General features: G+C 37.2%; 1 protein-coding gene across 1 annotated transcript; it reads right to left on the reverse strand.

Annotated features, from left to right (window-relative positions):
* Positions 1–130: 130 nt before the first annotated feature.
* On the reverse strand, positions 131–18,129 carry LOC116297119 (uncharacterized). Its single transcript, XM_089030823.1, has 32 exons — positions 18,038–18,129; positions 17,897–17,966; positions 17,682–17,809; positions 16,324–16,480; positions 15,499–15,561; positions 15,353–15,414; positions 14,682–14,759; positions 14,196–14,244; positions 14,022–14,100; positions 13,282–13,375; positions 13,120–13,193; positions 12,596–12,698; positions 12,422–12,510; positions 12,133–12,165; positions 11,766–11,857; positions 11,433–11,521; positions 10,089–10,173; positions 9,503–9,579; positions 8,968–9,118; positions 8,033–8,064; positions 7,859–7,925; positions 7,301–7,421; positions 7,014–7,039; positions 6,628–6,656; positions 6,399–6,507; positions 5,841–5,983; positions 5,152–5,209; positions 4,975–5,020; positions 3,691–4,200; positions 2,551–2,588; positions 1,232–1,314; positions 131–928 (listed from the first exon to the last, which is right to left on the reverse strand). The coding sequence occupies exons 1-32, from the start codon at positions 18,053–18,055 to the stop codon at positions 908–910; spliced, it is 2,874 nt and encodes a 957-aa protein (XP_088886949.1). The 5' UTR covers positions 18,056–18,129; the 3' UTR covers positions 131–907.
* Between the last annotated feature and the right edge of the window lie 997 nt (positions 18,130–19,126).

The raw sequence follows: 19,126 nt of genomic DNA on the forward strand, positions 1-19,126 counted from the left end.
TGCGTCTTCTCGTGCGCAACCTTTACCAAAGAAACGATACCCTTGGGAATGACAAGGGGGTCTGAAATGGGAAAACATTACGCCCAAAATAGAGATCTACACAGTCCTAATCTAATAGGTTGGATAGATATATAATAACGAAAACCTTGGTGTGGTTTAATTTGACAACATTAAATACAAAATATACAAGACATCGTGCTATTCTGAGCTGATAAACGTTGCGTACACGATCTAGTAGGCATAAAGATAAATATGACTTTTAAATATATTATTACCTCGATTATTTACTAACGAATAACAATTTGTCGTCATGGAAACTGTAAAACTATTGATATCACAAATAAATAGCACTGATCAATATTTAATCATTTTGTGTTAAAAAAAATTGCCACGAAGATCAAAGGGACCCTTTGTATGGTCAAATGCGATGAATATAAGACGTATATATCATTCGTTGAAATGGATACAATAAAACCAAAGGGTTCCCTCTCACTCAAAAGGGTTCGAAGATAAATACAGCTTAATAAATATGGTCCGTTTAAGACGCGATTACACGGAACAATTTTCTCTGCAACTTGTCTCGCAACGGCGTTGCAACACAAGTTGAATGGAGCATTGCATCGTGAAACCTACAGCTCAATAAAAAAATGAGGAAAACAAAAATGGTTCGAGAGAAGTTGCATCAGTCGTTGCGAAAAGTGCAATTTGTTTTTACTTTTGGCAACGATTGCGCATCCGTTGCACCGTGTAAACACTCTTGCAACTTGTGTCGCAACGCTGTTGCAAGGAGACAAGCTGTAGAGAAAATTGCTCCGTGTAATCGCACCTTTAGGATAGCTTTGAATGTTTTGTTCCTTGAATGTTGTATAAACACGACAACTGAGTTCAGGGCTGAAAAATACCTTGGTCATCGCTTGTGTATAACAACCTGAAATAATGACAATGATGAAAATCTATACTCTGAATAAAGATCGAGAAGATCCAGTTTGAATAAGGCGACTTATACCTGATAGATTTTAAAAGTATCGCATGCCCAGGAGCTTGTGATTTACACCTCTCCTTTTCTCATCCTCGCGACCCCAGGGTAAAATTCGGGCGGCAGAATTTTACCACTGGTTCCCGAAGATGCCCTTTTCCGAACCTGGCTGACTTAAAACCATCTTTTTTATCTCCCTTTATAGTCTCCCCTATATTCATGTTCATATTACCCTGAAATACATGCTTTTCTTACCCTGGCCGACTGTGCTCTTCGTGTATAGGATGGCGGGGGTTTACCCGAGACACGAACGGATGCGGCTCCGCCGATCGGTTGTGCTAGAATTAACGAATAGTAATAGAAAATTCACTAGGTAAATTTAAAAAAATGGGAATAAGTGCAAGAGAGATTTTAAAGTGCTTGTAAGCCTTTACACAATATTTTCAGAATTGATTCTTTAGATAGTGAATAGCTGATTGTGAAAATATTTCGTCATTTGAATGTCGGGTCTTTGAGATACGAAGGTTTATATTCCCAATATGTTAATGACTGTGACGTAACATAAGGGATCATTTAATATACAACACTGCACTCGTTCTGGATTACAGTATTTTAAAAGCATCACCCTTTTACTCGTGACTCATGTAAAAGGTTGTTACAAATTTCTTTTCAAAAAATGTCCAGCGTTCAATATTAAAAGTTGCCAAAAATTAAATCAAATCCCTTATGTTACGTCATAGTCATTAACATATTGGAAATATAAACCTTCGTATCTCAAAGACCCGACATTCAAATGACGAATTATTTTCACAATCAACTATTCACTATTTAAAGAATCAATTCTGAAAATATTGTGTAAAGGCTTATAAGCACTTTAAGGTGGCTGACTACTTTTCAACATTCGAGTTGAGTCCACGATGTGCCTGCGCTCAGCTAAAACCGCTGAATAATCTTCACGATTTTATTGAAGAACCATACACGTTTTGAACCTCAAAAGGGCAAAACCCTCTAATTTTGCACGGGACTCTATATATTTTTTGTTATTTTCCGGAATAAATATAGTGTAAGTTACGTGTTCGGAGAAAATTACTCATGTTTCTTCCTTAGTTTCGGTTTTATGTTGGTTTTTTTTTTTTGTACAGAGCTTGATTTTCGCAATTTTTCTTCCAAAATTGCACAAACGCATGTCATTCCGGAGTGATTATCTCAAAAACAAGCTCGGGACACCCCTTTTTTCTTTGCGTTTTTGAAATCAGCGTTAAATTTCAGGTTAATAAATTTTCACTTTTCACTTTTCTGTTTATTAATTACCAAAGTAATCAACCACCTTAAGGCGCGATTACACGGAGTAATTTCCTCTGCAACTTGTCGCCCAACAGCGTTGCGTCACAAGTTGTATGGAGCATTGCAGCGTGTAACCTACAGCGCAATTTGAAAAAATGTTGCGTGACAAGTTGAAGCAATCGTTGCCAAAAGTAGAATTCGTGTGTAATCGTGCTTTTATAAGACACGAGAACCTTATATTCTACACTCGGTTCTTCTTGTCTGGACCCTTAGTTTTTTTCTTTCCTCACCTGGTACTCGAGGTCGACTCCTTGTTGGACTCATCAGCCTGTTAGAAATAAAACAAGATTTCAATAGACATCAGGCAACGTGCACCAAAGCTAACAAAGCACTCCGAGAAATCGAGGACTCTAAGATAATTCATCAGGAAAAAAAATTAAGCTGTTCTTTTCGTCTTTCAAAATACTCAGAAAATGTCAAAGGAAAAATTGTGAGATGAACTTTTAGAGCAGAAAAAGCGTATACTCGGTTTTCTCGTCATGCTTTGGGCTAGAGAGTACTATTTAGAAATTGTACTGTTTTAAGCATAGAGTGTTTGATACAAAGGGAGGGAGGGAGGGAGGGAGGGAGGGAGGGAGGGAGGGAGGGAGGAAGGAAGGAACGGAAGGATGGAAGGATGGAAGGAAGGAAGGAAGGAAGGAAGGAACACGCGACACACAAAACCAAAAAAAAAACGCTACTTTACAAGGGTTTTACTGTCTTACCGTGTAGAGATCTAGTTCTACGTTGCAGGTGAAAGCTTTCCGAGGCATTTTTACAGCGATTGGCGTAGAAGAATGTGCATAAAATAGAGTTGTTTTGAGTCAACAACAGCTGAGTGCTGCCAGGGACGCCATCAAACACGCGCACTCAGTTACCAGGCTATTCTCTAGAACTAACAGTAACGCCTGGGATATGTAGGATACCACAGGCATCCCAGTTACTTGGTGTATGTCATTGAGACAAGGGGATGGGATAGGAGGGAGGGAAGGAAGGAAGGAAGGAAGGAAGGAAGGAAGGAAGGAAGGAAGGAAGGAAGGAAGCAAGCAAGCAAGCAAGCAAGCAAGCAAGCAAGCAAGCAAGCAAGCAAGCAAGCAAGCAAGCAAGGAAGGAAGGAAGGAAGGAAGGAAGGAAGGAAGGAAGGAAGCAAGCAAGCAAGCAAGCAAGGAAGGAAGGAAGGAAGGAAAGAAGGAAGGGAAGGAAGGAAGAAAGAAAGGAAGAAAGGAGGAAAGAAAGGAAGAAAGGAGGAAGCAACAAGCAAGCAAGCAAAGCCTGCACAAAAAAGCCTGTCAATGATAGCACTTTGCTGTTTAATTTTTTTTAAATATCTGTATTAGCGTTTGCATATTACTTGTACGAGGATAAGCCCATAAAATATTTTAATAACCAACCTTTGATTCCTAATAAGAGGTGAAGATTTCGGTCTTCGAACATCCTTCAAGCCTTCCATCCATCCAGGAATGGGTGGAGTCAGGCGTCTAGGACGGACGCCACTTACATCCTGCCCCCCAGCCAACCAGCAATCCGCCCTCTTGATAATGACGGGGTTAGAATGCAAGGGGGTAGAGGGTCTTTGAGGAGGTGTGTGCTTTGAGGTAGCACTCCCCACCCTAGAGGGGAAACCACTGCTGCTGTCTCTTTTGATCAGCTCGTATGACTTCCAGGCTTCAAGCCTCGCATTTTCAGTTGATGATACCATTTCCTCCTCATGAACGCTGCATCCGACGGGATCCCTGTCTACATCGCCCTCTCTTGAGGGATGCAAATGGTGATAGCGTTCGTTTGGTTGGTACATGTCGACATTAATTAAGTGGGATACCCGCATGAAGGTTTTATATGGTGTGCTTCTTGGTATGGGTGCGTCTATTCTCTCGTTAACGTTCCAGTGCTCTTGGACTTCACTGTATATACAAAAGCATGTACAAGTAGTTCAATATTATTAACAGATAATAAATACCGTAAATCCTCTATTTAGCCCCCCCTCTCAAATAAGCCCTCCCTCTCTAATAAGCCCCCCCTCTCAAATAAGCCCTCCCTCTCTAATAAGCCCCCCCCCCTCTCTTTTTAGCCCCCCTCCCCATTTCACGACTAAAGAATCACGTGTACTGATTAAAGGTGATTTATTAAAGTCTTGGTTGTTCAGAACATTTCTTTTTAGCTTGCTTTGTTACTGTTACCGTGTTTTAGTTTTGCTGTTATTCACAATTATCGTAAATTATACTTTTGAGACTAACACAGGTGAATCAAATAATAAAAATGCCATGTACATCACTACAGATTATGCGAGACGGTCAATAGCAATGCTTCCGTTTAATCCAGAGTTACAATCATATTACATACTGCTTTTCGACTAAATCAATAAGCCCCCCCTCTCCAATAAGCCCTCCCTCAAACGTGACTGAAATAAATAAGCCCCCCGGGGGGCTAAATAGAGGATTTACGGTAAATAAATAAATAAAGAAAGAAAGAAAGAAAGAAAGAAAGAAAGAAAGAAAGAAAGAAAGAAAGAAAGAAAGAAAGAAAGAAAGAAAGAAAGAAAGAAAGAAAGAAAGAAAGAAAGAAAGAAACAAAACGTGTCGATGCCTTCAGCCATCATTAACAAGAGTGTTTTTAGAAGCTACAAATTCAGGATTTTAAGTTTTTTAAAAGTTTGCACCAAAATTTCAACTACTTGCCTTGGTTCTGCACTCTCTTCATCGACAACTTGAAGATCATGGGAAGCTAGAAAAATGAATACAGTTTGAGTTAAAAGTATCTTTGACATTGATCCAGGAATATAAACTAAATTGAGTATTTTTACGAGAATGAAAGAGAATTTTAAAATGATAGTTCTATGATGCTTTCACGCTTACCTGTAAATGAATCCGAGTCAACATGTACAGTGACTTCAGACTGACTAACTGGACTTTCCTAGCAGAAAAACATCCATTATGAAATGAGGACCATGGTCCTTTTACTCGGTAATTTTTTTGAATCAGAGTCTAATGTGGAATGCAGCGTTCGAAATCGCGACGAATTGCTCCCTGTAATGACAGCTTTAGAAAACCTTCTTGGCAAGAAATGTTTACAAGTCGGAAACTTAAGGTACTTTCTGCATTTTCCTGAAAGAGGGGGGGGGGGTGCCCATTCCATTTCCCATCCATTTTTTTACAAGTCCCACTTCACAGCGTCCATATCCCAAACCTTTTTCGTTGAAAACATCTCCCATTCCCATTTTATCGTTTTTTAACCATTCCCGGTAACCTAAATCTTATTTTTCCCAAGGCAAAATAGAAAGATCCCAGATTCTATTGTTTTCATTCTGGACCCTCTTTCTACTCTTATTACTAAAATAAAACACAAGTTTCAAGAAGAATGACAAGGTAAAACGTCTCAGACTGGTGAAACTCGTAGGGACCCCCCTCCCCTTGGGCCTGAAACACAGGTTAGCTTGTTTGATCCATTTTGCATCACCAAGGAACAGTATTGCGTTCCTTTTCCTAAGGCTTGTGCACCTTATCTAAATCTAGAATTATTGAACTTTTTACAAATCAAATCATACCACTCGTTCTGGCTCAGTCCAGGTTTGTTCAATCTCTGTTGCTTCTGGATTCAAGGGTTTCTCTTCATCTGGCCACTCTACCTCAGCTTCTTGAAGACACTCACGCACGATGGAGCGCACGTGATCGGTGATGAGAACATGTCCTACAGAGAAGGATTAAAATAACTATTTCTCAGACGGTGCTCTTGCACTGTTCCCTGCAATCTCCTCAGAAACCTTGCCTAGAGAAAACAACCTTAAGACTTTGTATTGATGCAAGACAGCAGTAATAATTTTTATCAATGACTACAGCAAAAGCTTTTTCAAACTGCAACCTACTTTTTTCATAACGCAACAAAATTCCGATGCAATTCAAAATTCCGCAAGACACATTCGTCTCCTGTAATGGCGCCTTGTTATATAGCCGGCTTTCAATCAGAAGTTGAATGGATAGTCATAAAATAAATGTAATGAGCTGGTTGCCCTAAATGCGGAAAAGGGGTATTGCTCATATTCCATGTGGTAACTGTCGTCTCGATCAGTGCGCAGCAATAAAACCAGTGGTAACGCAAGACAAACCTTCGCGTTTGTCATCCTGTTCCTCAGGCGTCTCCTTCTGTGTAAACGGTAGATCTGCTCTAAGCTTAAGGCTTTGTTGCAAGATTTCGGACAAAAACCTTGTTTCTTCCTATGACAAATAAGCAAAAGCTCGGAGATAAGTTACCAATATTCGGCATTAAAGACAACTGTCTATGTATAGAATCACAGTATATCATGAAATTTATTGTCTCAGTGTCCAAAACCTTACCTCGTTTGTTTCTGTAGTCCTTCTGTTACCTGTACAAAGAATGTAGCTTTAAATCGAGGTGGACATTCGGGAGTTGAGATTAGCCGTTACATCACGCGTGCTTCATAACCGCACACAGCACGCGCGCGTTCCTTCAATAAGGTTTTCTGATTGTTGCAAACAAAACAAACAAGAAACAAAACAAAAAAGGTAACAGACATAATCCACCGTTTTCCCATTTCAGACCACGTGTCATTCCCTAGAGTATTATTTCTTTGTTTAACGGTTGCGCATGAGAAGACACATGAATATGGATACGATTCAAACGAATCTTATTCTCAAAAGGCTGACGCGTGGTCTGAAATGGGCAAAACATTAAGCCCAAGTGGATTTCGTCCATCACTCACCTGCGTTCAAAGATAATTCTGAAAACCTGTAATTCAAAGAAAGAAGTATGGATTAAGTATAAACGATATTACGTTATATTAGCCATTTCGAGGGTAATGGGAAAAAGGGTCGAGTTGGCAATGCAATGCATTTTGAGGCTGTTTTAGGGAACATACAACCAAGATGGTGTCTATTTTGTGCCCTAAAACAGCCCCATAATGCACTGCAATGCCAACTCGACCCAGTTTTTTCCCTCAACCTCGTAAAACCTGATGCAAGATGAGAACCAAACCGATGACATGCCTACCCTGACGCAAATCTCCACTGGGCCACCTTGGGATCCCATTCCATATGTCTAAAGTTAACGTAATAAAACTGATCGTCAAACTTGCTATGGAGGCTGTAATCGGCTTGCTGGAAACGAGATGCTGCAACAACAAACAAAAGAAGTCGATTTAAAGATCGTGTTTGTGTTTCATTCTCAGAAAAGGTCTATGCTGCTGCTGTCGATGCATATTAAGGGACTGTTCATTAATTATGCCTCAGGGTGGGCTGGAGGAAAAATCGAAAAAACCTTGGAAAAATTCACAACCCCCCCCCCCCCCCCCCAATCCTACCTAAAAAAATTTTTTGCCCCCCCCCTCCTTGTGACCTTTTAGACATACCTTGGTTATTTGTTTCAATCCCCCCTTTGAGTCAGCAAATACTATTAAAGCCCCCCCTTCTTTGTGTGATTTTTTTTCAAAGCCCCCGCTACTTTTCTTCCAGCCGCTCCCCCCCCCCCCCCCCACCCCCAAGGCATAATTAATTTACAGTTCCTAATGATGTCGGCGGTAATAGTGATGGGACACAACTGCACACTTACCAGCCTTGGTATCGATTTGCACCAGTCCTACATGATTCTCAGGTAAAGCAACCAGTCTACCACATGCCTGAACAAAGAAAAACCATCAACAATGTTAGTATCTTCTTGCCAAATGTACGTCAGGAAAGCCGCATATTCTTCTTCTCTTACGATTGTCTCGTCTTGGTCACTTACCTGATGCCCAAGTTGTACTCTGTCACCAAGCCCTGAAGAAATTGTAAAATATTATGTTATGTCTTTAATATTCATATGCTCTAGCGCATGTGCATAAGTGGCGTGTGTGGCCTCGTGGTATTCGGCCATGTTGAAATTAAACGAGTGAAGTTTGCACATTTTGCTAGTCTGTATTCAGTCTTTTGCGGGTTTCCATACTTTACAATATATGTGTCATGACTAAATGGAAATGTGCTTTTTTCATGATGCACTATGTACACTACCAGACACTATCTGTAGGGGCGTATCCGGGGGGGGTTACAGGGTGCCCGTGACCTTTCCTTTCAAAGCCAAAAAAATCTAACCGGCCGTTAATGTAGTGTGTGAAGATTTGTTTAGACCTAACTTAAGCAGTTAAGAAAATCAGTTTTCTTGCTTCTCGGAGCCGTCTTTTCGTTTCGTTTCCTCTCTATCGACCATGATTCTTTTTCGTCAAAACAATAGATTGCTATAACGTCATACCGACGTCATAGTGACAATTTTGTATGTAAGGACCCCCCCCCCCCATTACAAATCCTGGATACGCCCCTGATATGTTACTCCCAAGGATCAGGACCCAATACTTTTTCCCTCATTCACTTGCACAAAAAGCAATTTGTGGCACGACCTTATGATATTAGGGATGGACCCTTAGATAATTGAGGGTAGGTTGCAGGATTTTTTTGTTGCACGATATTTATTTTTTGTAACAAACACTGCACGCTATTTTTTCTGTGTTTGCTTGATATTTCTTTACTGAATGAAGAGGTTGCGCGATATTTTTTTCGCAGGTGAAGTGCTTGCTCGATATTTTTTGGGGGATTTACGCATCCCCATCCGCAGTTATCTTATCGTCCGTCTCTTGTGATATTTATAGATAAATGAAAGATAAGTTCTCAAGTGTTAAGCAGACATACTTGGCTTTCTTATTCCGGTCTTAGGCCTTGCTGGGCTGGTTCTTGCAGATCTTGTAGGTGATGTTGATGCTCCAGTGGAAGGGCGTACTCTTAATTTCGACGAAGGTTGGGGCTTATCTTGGTTTGCTGGTTTGACTATCAATCGTTTGGACTGAGAAAAAAAGAGAGAAAAATGAATGGATAAATGAAAGAATAAAGGAGAGAATGAAAGAATTAATAAATGTGAAGAAAGAAAGATAGAATGAATGAAAGAAAGAATAAATGAAAGTAAGATGGAAGAAAAAAAAAGAAAGAAAGAATGAATGAAAGATTGAAGGAAGGAAAGAAAGAAAGAATGAATGGAAAGATGGAAGGGAGGAAGAAATATACCAAGCAAGCAGAGGGAAAGAATAAAAGAGGGTGGAAAGAAGAAAGAAAAGAGCAAACCAACGTTAAGGTCCACTCATACAACGTTTCTGGCATCTAGACAATGCTAAATGCGGCACCCATCCGTCCATAACTTGCAAATGCACTAACAGCTAACGCCTGTACGTACCGTTATAATATAACTCGGTTCCATTCTATAGAAAGGATAGTTGTTTTTTTCAAAAACGTCTAAGACTTTTCCTCTGCCTGTTGGAAGAATATTATTGGTCGTTAACTACAACATGATGATGATAACGATGGCGATTCTGTTGGCGGTGGTGATGATGACGCTGTTGGCGACGCTGTTGCTAATGGTTATTATGATAGCGATTATAATGGGGACGATAATCGCGTTGATGACAATGTAGATGATATTAAAAATAATCAAAGATAATCGTCTTTGAAAAATAGAGAGGGTGACAATTGTCAACTAAGCACTGATAAATTTGTGGCTCTCCAAGTTTAACGTATCTAAAAAAATTGGACCGCCGCAGAGGCTTAAACCAACGACCTCCTGGGCCCGGTTGTACGAAGGGTAAATAGCGCTATCCGACGGATAAATCCTTATCCAGTGGATAAATTCATTGGATAACGGCATCGACTTATCCAGTGCAAAAGGAATTATCCACTGAATAGCGGACACAACAGACCGGTGCCCAACCAAGTGAGGTAACCGGGAGGCGTATGAATAATAGGGTTGTGAAAGGGAGACTTACCAGGATTGGGAATCGATGAGCTTGCTTCTTTGGTTTTCTTTAAAAGGAATTGACTAATTTCCTGGTATACTTTATTAGTATCACCCTAAGAAGGGGGAGAAGAAGACAAACAATAAGAGTTACCCTCTATTTTCCCTTGTTCTGCCTCCATTCTCTCTCCCACCCAGATGGACGAGCAAGTGTAGGCTTAGCAAAACCAGTGTCAGAGAGCCCTCAAACCTACAAGGATACATATAATCTACGTATATAGTTTGGGTATATGGGTATATAGTTTAACAGGTTGCAAATAGTAATAGATTTTATAACATACAACTATAATGAACCTTGCTACAAGTGTATTAGAAGCATGGGTGGGGTAGCGGTGGCATAGTGGTATTCCCCTCTCATCAATTAGTGCAACCCAGTTTTGATTTCAGCAATCGGTGCCATATGTGAGTAGAGTTGCTTGTTGGTTCTCTCCTGCGCTTTAAGGGATTTTCTTCTGGTTCTCTGGTTCATTTCCTTACACAAAATAATAATTCTAATTTCCAATTAGAATTTCAGTGGACGAATATTTACTTAATAGCAGAAATTAATGCCACGGCTAAATCCCATTTATTTTCATTATTTATTTATTTTAATAAATTTTGGCGAATATTTAGAATTCATTATTATGTAATTATTATTTATATATTCAATATATTTGATGAATCGCATTTATTATTATTATTATTTATATATTCAATATATTTGATGAATCGCATTTATTATTATTATTATTTATATATTCAATATATTTGATGAATCGCATTTATTATTATTATTATTTATTTATTCAATATATTTGATTAATCGCATTTATTATTATTATTATTTATATATTCAATATATTTGATTAATCGCATTTATTATTATTATTATTTATATATTCAATATATTTGATTAATCGCATTTATTATTATTATTATTTATTTATTCAATATATTTGATGAATCGCATTTATTATTATTATTATTTATATATTCAATATATTTGATTAATCGCATTTATTATAATTATTATTTATTTATTCAATATATTTGATTAATCGCATTTATTATTATTATTATTTATTTATTCAATATATTTGATGAATAATAATAATAATGATAATAATAATAATAACAATAATAATAATAATGATAATAATGATAATAATAATAATAATAATGATAATAATAATAATAATGATAATAATAATAATAATAACAATAATAATAATAATAATGATAATAATAATAATAATAATAATGGGGTACTTCTATAGCGCATTATTATGAATCCCATTTATCAATATTTATTTATTCAATACATTTGGTGCCTCACCCCTTCTGCCTGGACTTTCCAGCTGATGGTCTTGATCTGTTCACCAATGTCTGGATTCTTTGTTGCAACACTGATAAGATCCATGACACCTAGTAATAATTCATAAACCAAAAAGTTATATAATAAATCATTTCGAATTATTTTTTCTGTTGCTTTGATTGGCCCACAGGACCGTAGCTACCATTTGGACAGTGGTTTAGTTTTATAGACCAAGTGGTCCGATCTCTCGTTGTATTTTTTCGAGAATCTATGCTCTCAAAAAGTATTAAGAATTTTTTAAATTAAAAGGTCGTCCACACTGGTAACTATGGCCCTGACCTAGCAGTACTATACCTGGATCCTTTCCAATAAAATCGAAGAACACAGGAACGATACAAAGAAGCTGAACTATTTCTGAAGCCAGAAGACATCGATATCCACTTTTTCTGAAAGGTGTTCAATTCAAAGTATTTCAAATCATTTTGCAGGGTTACTAATACTAACCGATGTAGATAAAGTGTGGTGGGGTAGGGTGGGGTGTGGGGTGGGGGGATCGGGAGGGAAGATTTGTGCTGTTTGTCTGTCAGGTGTTGATATGACAGTGGTAAGGTATTTTAGAGGTGCATATTAGCCGTGAGTTTTCAGGTTGTTGTTGGTATTTGAGATAGAAAAATGAATTTTTAATTTCAAAATTACATAATTTGAAAAAAGTAAACAATACCTTGTGTCAAACCTCTTACGTACAGCTTGATATCTAATTTAAAAAAATAAAAGATAGGCATTTATACAAATCAAAAATGAAGAGGTTATCTTAAGAAGGGTAATCATTTATTAATAACTTAAACAAAAGTTAGTTTATCAGTGTGATAAACCAAGTATGGATCAGGTACCAGGGGATGGGCAAGGGGGCTTGAAGAGGGGAGGGGGGAGGGGGAAAAGGGACTCTCAGGCCATCACTGTGACGGCACAAGTTCTTAAATAATTTTCCTGGGCTTGTACAGTCATTTTACCTTGCAATATCATCTCCATTTGCAAGTCTCACAAGATCTGACACCAGATCATATAAAGAAAGATAGAGACGGTTGTACAAGCCACCCTCCTATAAAAATAGCAATGAATTGTTATCGATATTTATTAATGACCAAAGAAAAGAGAACTGAGGAATAGACATTGAGTGCACCTACAATGTTCTGGTCACGTTCTATTTTCACAGCACTAAGGAACAATGATGCTACTCTACATCGAGTCTCTCTTGAAAACATGAACAAATCCATTGTATTCACATTGCTGGAAAAAGACAGAACAAATACTAAAAAGCATACTACTTAGGTAAAAAAAAAGCAACAGAAAAATTGCATATAAAATTTTCATTTAATTTCATTTACAATTAATAATGTTCTTAAGGTTCAATTATTATTTTAAAATTCTGGCTGTCAATGTAATTTCAATTGTGTTTAGAACTGTCATGATTAGACAAAAAATAAAATTTTAGGGGGGGGGCTAAGTGAGTTTAGGGGGGGCTAATTGAGTTTCTTCCATCAACACAACGGAAAACAATATAAAAAAGCATCGTTTTTTTCTGCTGAAGGGGGGGCTTCAGCCCCCCTTTGCCCCCCCTGGATCCGCCCTTGTTAGATTGGACAATAGACAGTCAACTATCTAGTAAGTGATAAAACTAGGAAAAATATTAAGATCTTAATATACTTACTCTATATTTTTCAGCCTTGTTATTTCAAGGGTTTGTTGCACCAGTGACAATGGAATAGAAAATTCTAGAGATCCCTAAAAAATAATTCCAAAAAGAAGGTTACATTATATAATCATTACAATAACACTGAGCTACATATTGTAGCCTTAAGGGGCTGCTTACCACTAGGAGCAACAGAAGCATGTTGCATCTTTCCTGGTCATTTTTTCTGCATGAAATAAGATTTTCTATGACACTGGTGGGCTTGACCTTTTCTCTAAATTAATTAAAGAATTTTATTAGAAATCATATAAAATAAATAATAATGATGCTTAAGTGATAACACCCAACTGAAAACCTACCTGCAACACCCTCCTGAATACCCACCAACACCTATGGTTCCGACCACCAACCAACACCCTACTGACAACCTACCAACACCTTACCAACACCCTACTGACAACCTACCAACACCCTACTGACAACCTACCAACACCTTACCAATACCATACTGATAACCTACCAACACCCTACTGACAACCTACCAACACCCTACTGACAACCTACCAACACCCTACTGACAACCTACCAACACCCTACTGACAACCTACTGAACACCCACCAACACCTAAGGTACCGACCACCAACCAACACCCTACTGACAACCTACCAACACCTTACCAACACCCTACTGACAACCTACCAACACCTTACTGACAACCTACTCTACTGATCACCTACCAACACCCTTTTAACAAACCACCAACACCATACTGACCACCTACCAAGACTGTATGTGGTGCAACACCCTTATTTGACAACTTATTACACAGGCTTGGCTAGCTATAATCTAGCATCCTTCTACTGACAATGTACATATATGTTATAATAAATACTACATACATAAGACATGATGTTCTTACCTTGTTGTATACTTTAAATCCAAATTGACATCTCGTTGTAGATTATATGCAAGGTAATGTAATCTTCTCCTATCCAGATCTAAAAGTGAAATGTGTGAAAAACAACTAATTAGAAGCCATTTCATACTGACACTGTGGTAAATATTCTTTAAACTTTAATGTTATGATACTTGCCTATGTTTAAGGTAGATCTGTGAGGAAAGTGTCTCATATAATGATCTGTCTGTAATGATAAAAGCATCAAAATACAGTCACTTTTTCATGTTTCTGTTACCTAGTCCAGACATTTGGTGTTTTGGCACCTGCCAATCAAATCTGTGATGGGGCAAGTGAAAGTCAGCTAGTTTTTCACTATATGGTATTCCTAGGGAAACCAATCCGGCCCATTCAATTCTTATCTATATTTACATCATTTTTTCCTATTCCCATTCTTTTTCCCATTTCCATTCTTTTTTTCCTATTCCCATTTTAGGATATTCCTATAATTATATATATATAGGAATCATCTGGTGTTTTGATTTTTCCATTCACTACAGCATAACCCTAATTTGATAATAACTATAATAATAACATCTATTCCAACTGCAATAATTATTGTAAATAGTCTATTCATTTTGAAAGTTAATTTTTATGAATATATATTTAATATCATGAACCTACCATGGTTCCATGTATTCCTGTAACTTTTATATTTTTTAGTGAAGATGGAATAAATTGATTTCTGGGAAGCTTGTGCCTCTGTAAGACAATCATATAATTAATAATAAAATAATGTTTAGGTATATCTGTATCAGGGGTGGGGTACAGGGGTGGGGTACAGGGGTGGGGTACAGGGGTGGGGTACAGGGGTGGGGTACCAGGGTGTAATTTGATGGGCTGCAGTCTGATTGACCTAATATGAGAATTTTGTTTGCTCTAAAAACAAATCCGAAACTCATAAAAATTTGAAAACATTTGGGTACATTTGGTAAACAGGGGTGGGGTATAGGGGTGGGATACAGGGATGGGATACAGGGGTGGGGTACAGGGGTGGGGTATAGGGGTGGGGTACAGGGGTGGGGTACAGGGGTGGGGTACAGGGATGGGGTACAGGGGTGGGGTACCAGGGTGTAATTTGACAGGGCTGCAGTCTGATTGACCTAATATGAGAATTTTGTTTGCTCTAAAAACAAATCCGAAACTCATATTAATTTGATTTGCTGAGCTATTTCCAGACAAATCAAACAGTAAAAAAGTCTTAGGATTCTCCTTAGCTGTATTTGTTATAGAGATCAGCTTATTTGTAAGAGTGAAAACTAATAAATTAATGATAATAAATAATATAGGCATACCACAGGTCTGTCACACAGAGCAGTGTCTTTGAAAAACTGGCTAACTTGAGCTCTCTCTGCAGCTACAAATGAAATATAAAGATATCAATCATTTCAAGTGTTCCCTATACTCATAATATTTCCAAAATACTTATAGATTTCCTTACTTGTTATGATACGGCCATCAAGCATCCAGATGTTGGGAAGACTGTCAATAACATGAAGTCTGTCTGCAAATAGGTTAAATGAAAATTATAATATTGCTGGGTTTCAATCAGCTGATAGAAGTCTGCATCTCATTATTTGATCCAAATGGTGATCAAACACTGACCACGAAAAGCTGTCAACGAAGAAGGACTAATTGAAAACTTGTGATTCAGCTGATGAACTTCGACACGAGACAGGAAATGACGTCAAGTGAAACCCGGTAATTAAGTTGATTACGGTATATGGATTTAAGATACTTGCAATCCCCACCCATCCCCAAAGGGTAGCGCAATACACAGGTAGCCCAATATACAACACACCAGCATGAAGTTTATCTGCAATTTTGTTAAACAATAAATAGCTGTTATTACAGAGCGTGCAATGAGATATTCTTTTGTTTAAGAATCATACAAGCGAGGCTATCGGGGTTGATACAATGCTTGTCTCATTTGCATCTCATTTGCATCTCATTTGCATGCATTCATAATATCTGTTATTGATTATCAAAATCTCCCACATAACCCCTCCCCCCTCAGTCCCAAAGGGGTGTGAAATCTCACCGATAGCCCAATAAGCCTTTTCATAGCTTAAGAATCGATTCCAATGTGCATGCGATTTTATCCCAAATTTCTCACCTTCTTTTGTATAATTAAGAACAAAAGAAGATTTTGACAAAAGAAAGTAGAAATTTGGGATAAAATTGCATGCGCAGTGGAATCGATTCTTAAACTATGAAAAGGCTTATTACACTACATTTGGAAAAATCATTGTCAAAATTTACTTACAATATGAATCCATTTCGAGGAGAGGGTTGCCGTGGAGAGTAAGATCAAGGATATGTATATGACGTATCTTGAGTAGTTCGTTCCAGTCCAGTTCATTGTTAGAGAGAATAAGGGTGCCAAATACTGGAAATCTACTGAGACCCTCTAGGCTGCGAAGCTGTCAAAAATATTGAACTATAAGCAATAGACCTCTTTATCTTGGACATAAGGTTTTTCCTACATCAGTTGAACGTACATCATTCCCTAGAGTATCATTTCTTTGTTTACAATGGTTGCTGAAAACATATGGATACAACACACAAAAAAAAATTCTTGATAGAACAACAAGTGGTCTGAATCGGGAAAACATTACACCCAAGTTATTATTTTAGAGGTCATTTAATTAAGTTTGTATGACCTTCACAACTTCAGGATTTTTTGTACTCTTGGTAACAGAGGTCAGCCCCTCGATTGCAGCCTCTGGAAAGTTTAACCCTGCGTTTTTGGTAAAATTTCAAATTTGATGGAAGGAAGCCAAAACTCAAAGATATGTGTTCTTCTGGAAATGTTTGGTTCTCAAAAACGAGTAAAACTTTAAAACGAAACTTCAGTATAATAAGATATAAGCTTATATATTTTTCATATTGAAAAACATATTATGAACATATGGTTAATTTTGTTAGGAAATGTCTATACAACAATTTAATAATACAATAAAAATTTACATATTAGAAAAAATTCAATTTTGGGATTAAATCTTCGTTGTGGAAAAAGTAAAAATAAAGCAAAATGGCTTCGGCTGTTCGTCACGCAATTTTTGAAAATAAAACGAAAAATGAACCGGAGTTTCAAATTACGGCGCGAAATATAAACCCGACCTCTACTAAGAAATAAAACCAAAAATAAGGGACAACATAAGAGATTTTTTATTGTTTTGGTTCATTTAGACTCTTACTGTGAAAACATATCAATTCATTTGCTTTACAACAAATAAAACAAAAGGATTGACTCCGTAATAAACCCTTCACTTTGTACGAAGAAGACTTGATAACTTTAACGCTACTGAGCTAAATAATTAAACCAAACCCTCATAAAGTCAAAATAGGTTTATACCAGCCTTTTTTTATTCAAAAATGAAAGCAAATTCCTTCATAGTTTAGTAAAAATTTTGATTTCCAGGGTAATGTAGCTTGTGTAAACAGAAATGGTTGTCTGACAAGAAGACTTTTGATTTAAAAAATTCTCACGAAAACCGAGTATTTTGAAAGACTATGCTCTTAATCTTAAAATAATTAAAATCATATCAATAAACGATAATAATAAAACAAAGTATAGAATAGGTTTTTAACGAGTTAATATGAGAAATAATCAACAAAAACCTTATTATTAGCCAGATCAATTTTCCATAATTGAGGACAACAATCCAAGTTCGGGACAGCTTCGATCCTGTTTTGCCTCAATATTAACGTCTGTAGCTTAGGACACAGCTCTAGTCTGTCCACTGAAACTGTAGAAGGGAAGTATAAGATGTAAAGGAATAAATACAGGTCTTTTCTAGAGGCAAATTGTTGAGAAATGGTGAAGAAAATCTTACCAAGTTCAAGATGTGAGAGGTCAATGAGCTCGGTGCTGTACAAAGGCCTTGCTGCACGGGACCGCAACAGCTGAAGAAAACACAAAAATAAACACTTGGAACTTGTTTTTTTCAACGAACTTCTTTCCTTTAGACTCTTACCTGGTTTGAAATCCTCATTTTGATAAGGAAAAACCAATATAAATGTGTAAAATGTGTCGGAGAATTTTCATATTTCTTGCTCGTCTTTCTCAAACGGCTTCACTTGATGTATGAGGTAAATACTTCCCTAGGGAAGAGGGGTAGTGGAAATTTTGTCTGGCTAGCGCGAGCCGTCGACAGCGCATCAAGAAAAGAAAGTACATGAATTTTCAAAAATAATAATTGGAATCTTTGATATAATCCTGAGTAGATTTAATATAAAAAAAAAAGAAACAGAAAGATCCGCGCCCTTCAAAAAAATGAGGCCCAATTTAAAAAAACACATTGGCAACATGATAGTCCGTTTGTCAATTATCAATTTAATGTTCACAAAGATTTTATAAGCTAATGTTATCATAATTGATAGCTTAATATATAATTAATAACTGAGAAATCGCTGCAAAAAAGTAAATATATAAAACAACAAAATCATTTATATGTCATGTCAAAAGGTATTTAGTCTAAATCTACTATTGTCTATCACAATTCCTGCATTCTGATTGGCTGAGATACTAGTGGTCTAGAGTACTGATAGTCGGACAAACGCAGACTGCAGACTAGATAAAAACAATGTACAATGTCTTTTCTTTTCTTATTCTTTTCTATTTTCTTATATACACGTCTATACACATGCTAACAGTTCATTTTAATTGTATGGTGACTTCCGGTGCTTGGATTCAGGTAATGGGTCTGGTTTGTGGCGGTTTGATTTTTTTTTTTTGAGTCATTTACTTTTATAGTAAAAAAGACAGATAATATTCATTGTAATTGACCGTAATTATCATTGAAAAGCAATATACTCTCTCTTTCCTTTTCCTCAAGTATACACCTTTATATAGTATACATGTTCATAGTCTTGGTGCTTATTTTCTATACTTCGCCTTGGCAAAATGGCTTGTGGATTCAATACTTGATTCAGGTAATGGGCTTGGTTTGTGTTGTTTGATTAGTGACAACGCTAAGCTTCTATACATCAGACACCAAAAATACCTTTGGACCCAGTTAATCGCGTATTTTTTTATATTGTTAAATGGATTTATTGAAGAAAAG

This window comes from Actinia tenebrosa, unplaced genomic scaffold (assembly GCF_029948245.1).
Source record: "Actinia tenebrosa isolate PJP-AT-01 unplaced genomic scaffold, QUT_ActTen_1.0 PGA_scaffold15__27_contigs__length_11533743, whole genome shotgun sequence".
NCBI lineage: Eukaryota > Metazoa > Cnidaria > Anthozoa > Actiniaria > Actiniidae > Actinia > Actinia tenebrosa.

What these genes read in the sequence shown, in the direction of transcription:
- LOC116297119 (XM_089030823.1), bottom strand. An exon ending in CCTCTCACATCTTGAACTTG is followed by an intron (nt 17,810 to 17,896) that starts GTAAGATTTTCT and finishes TCCCTTCTACAG; the next exon opens with TTTCAGTGGACAGACTAGAG. An exon ending in CAGGAATACATGGAACCATG is followed by an intron (nt 14,245 to 14,681) that starts GTAGGTTCATGA and finishes TTATCATTACAG; the next exon opens with ACAGATCATTATATGAGACA.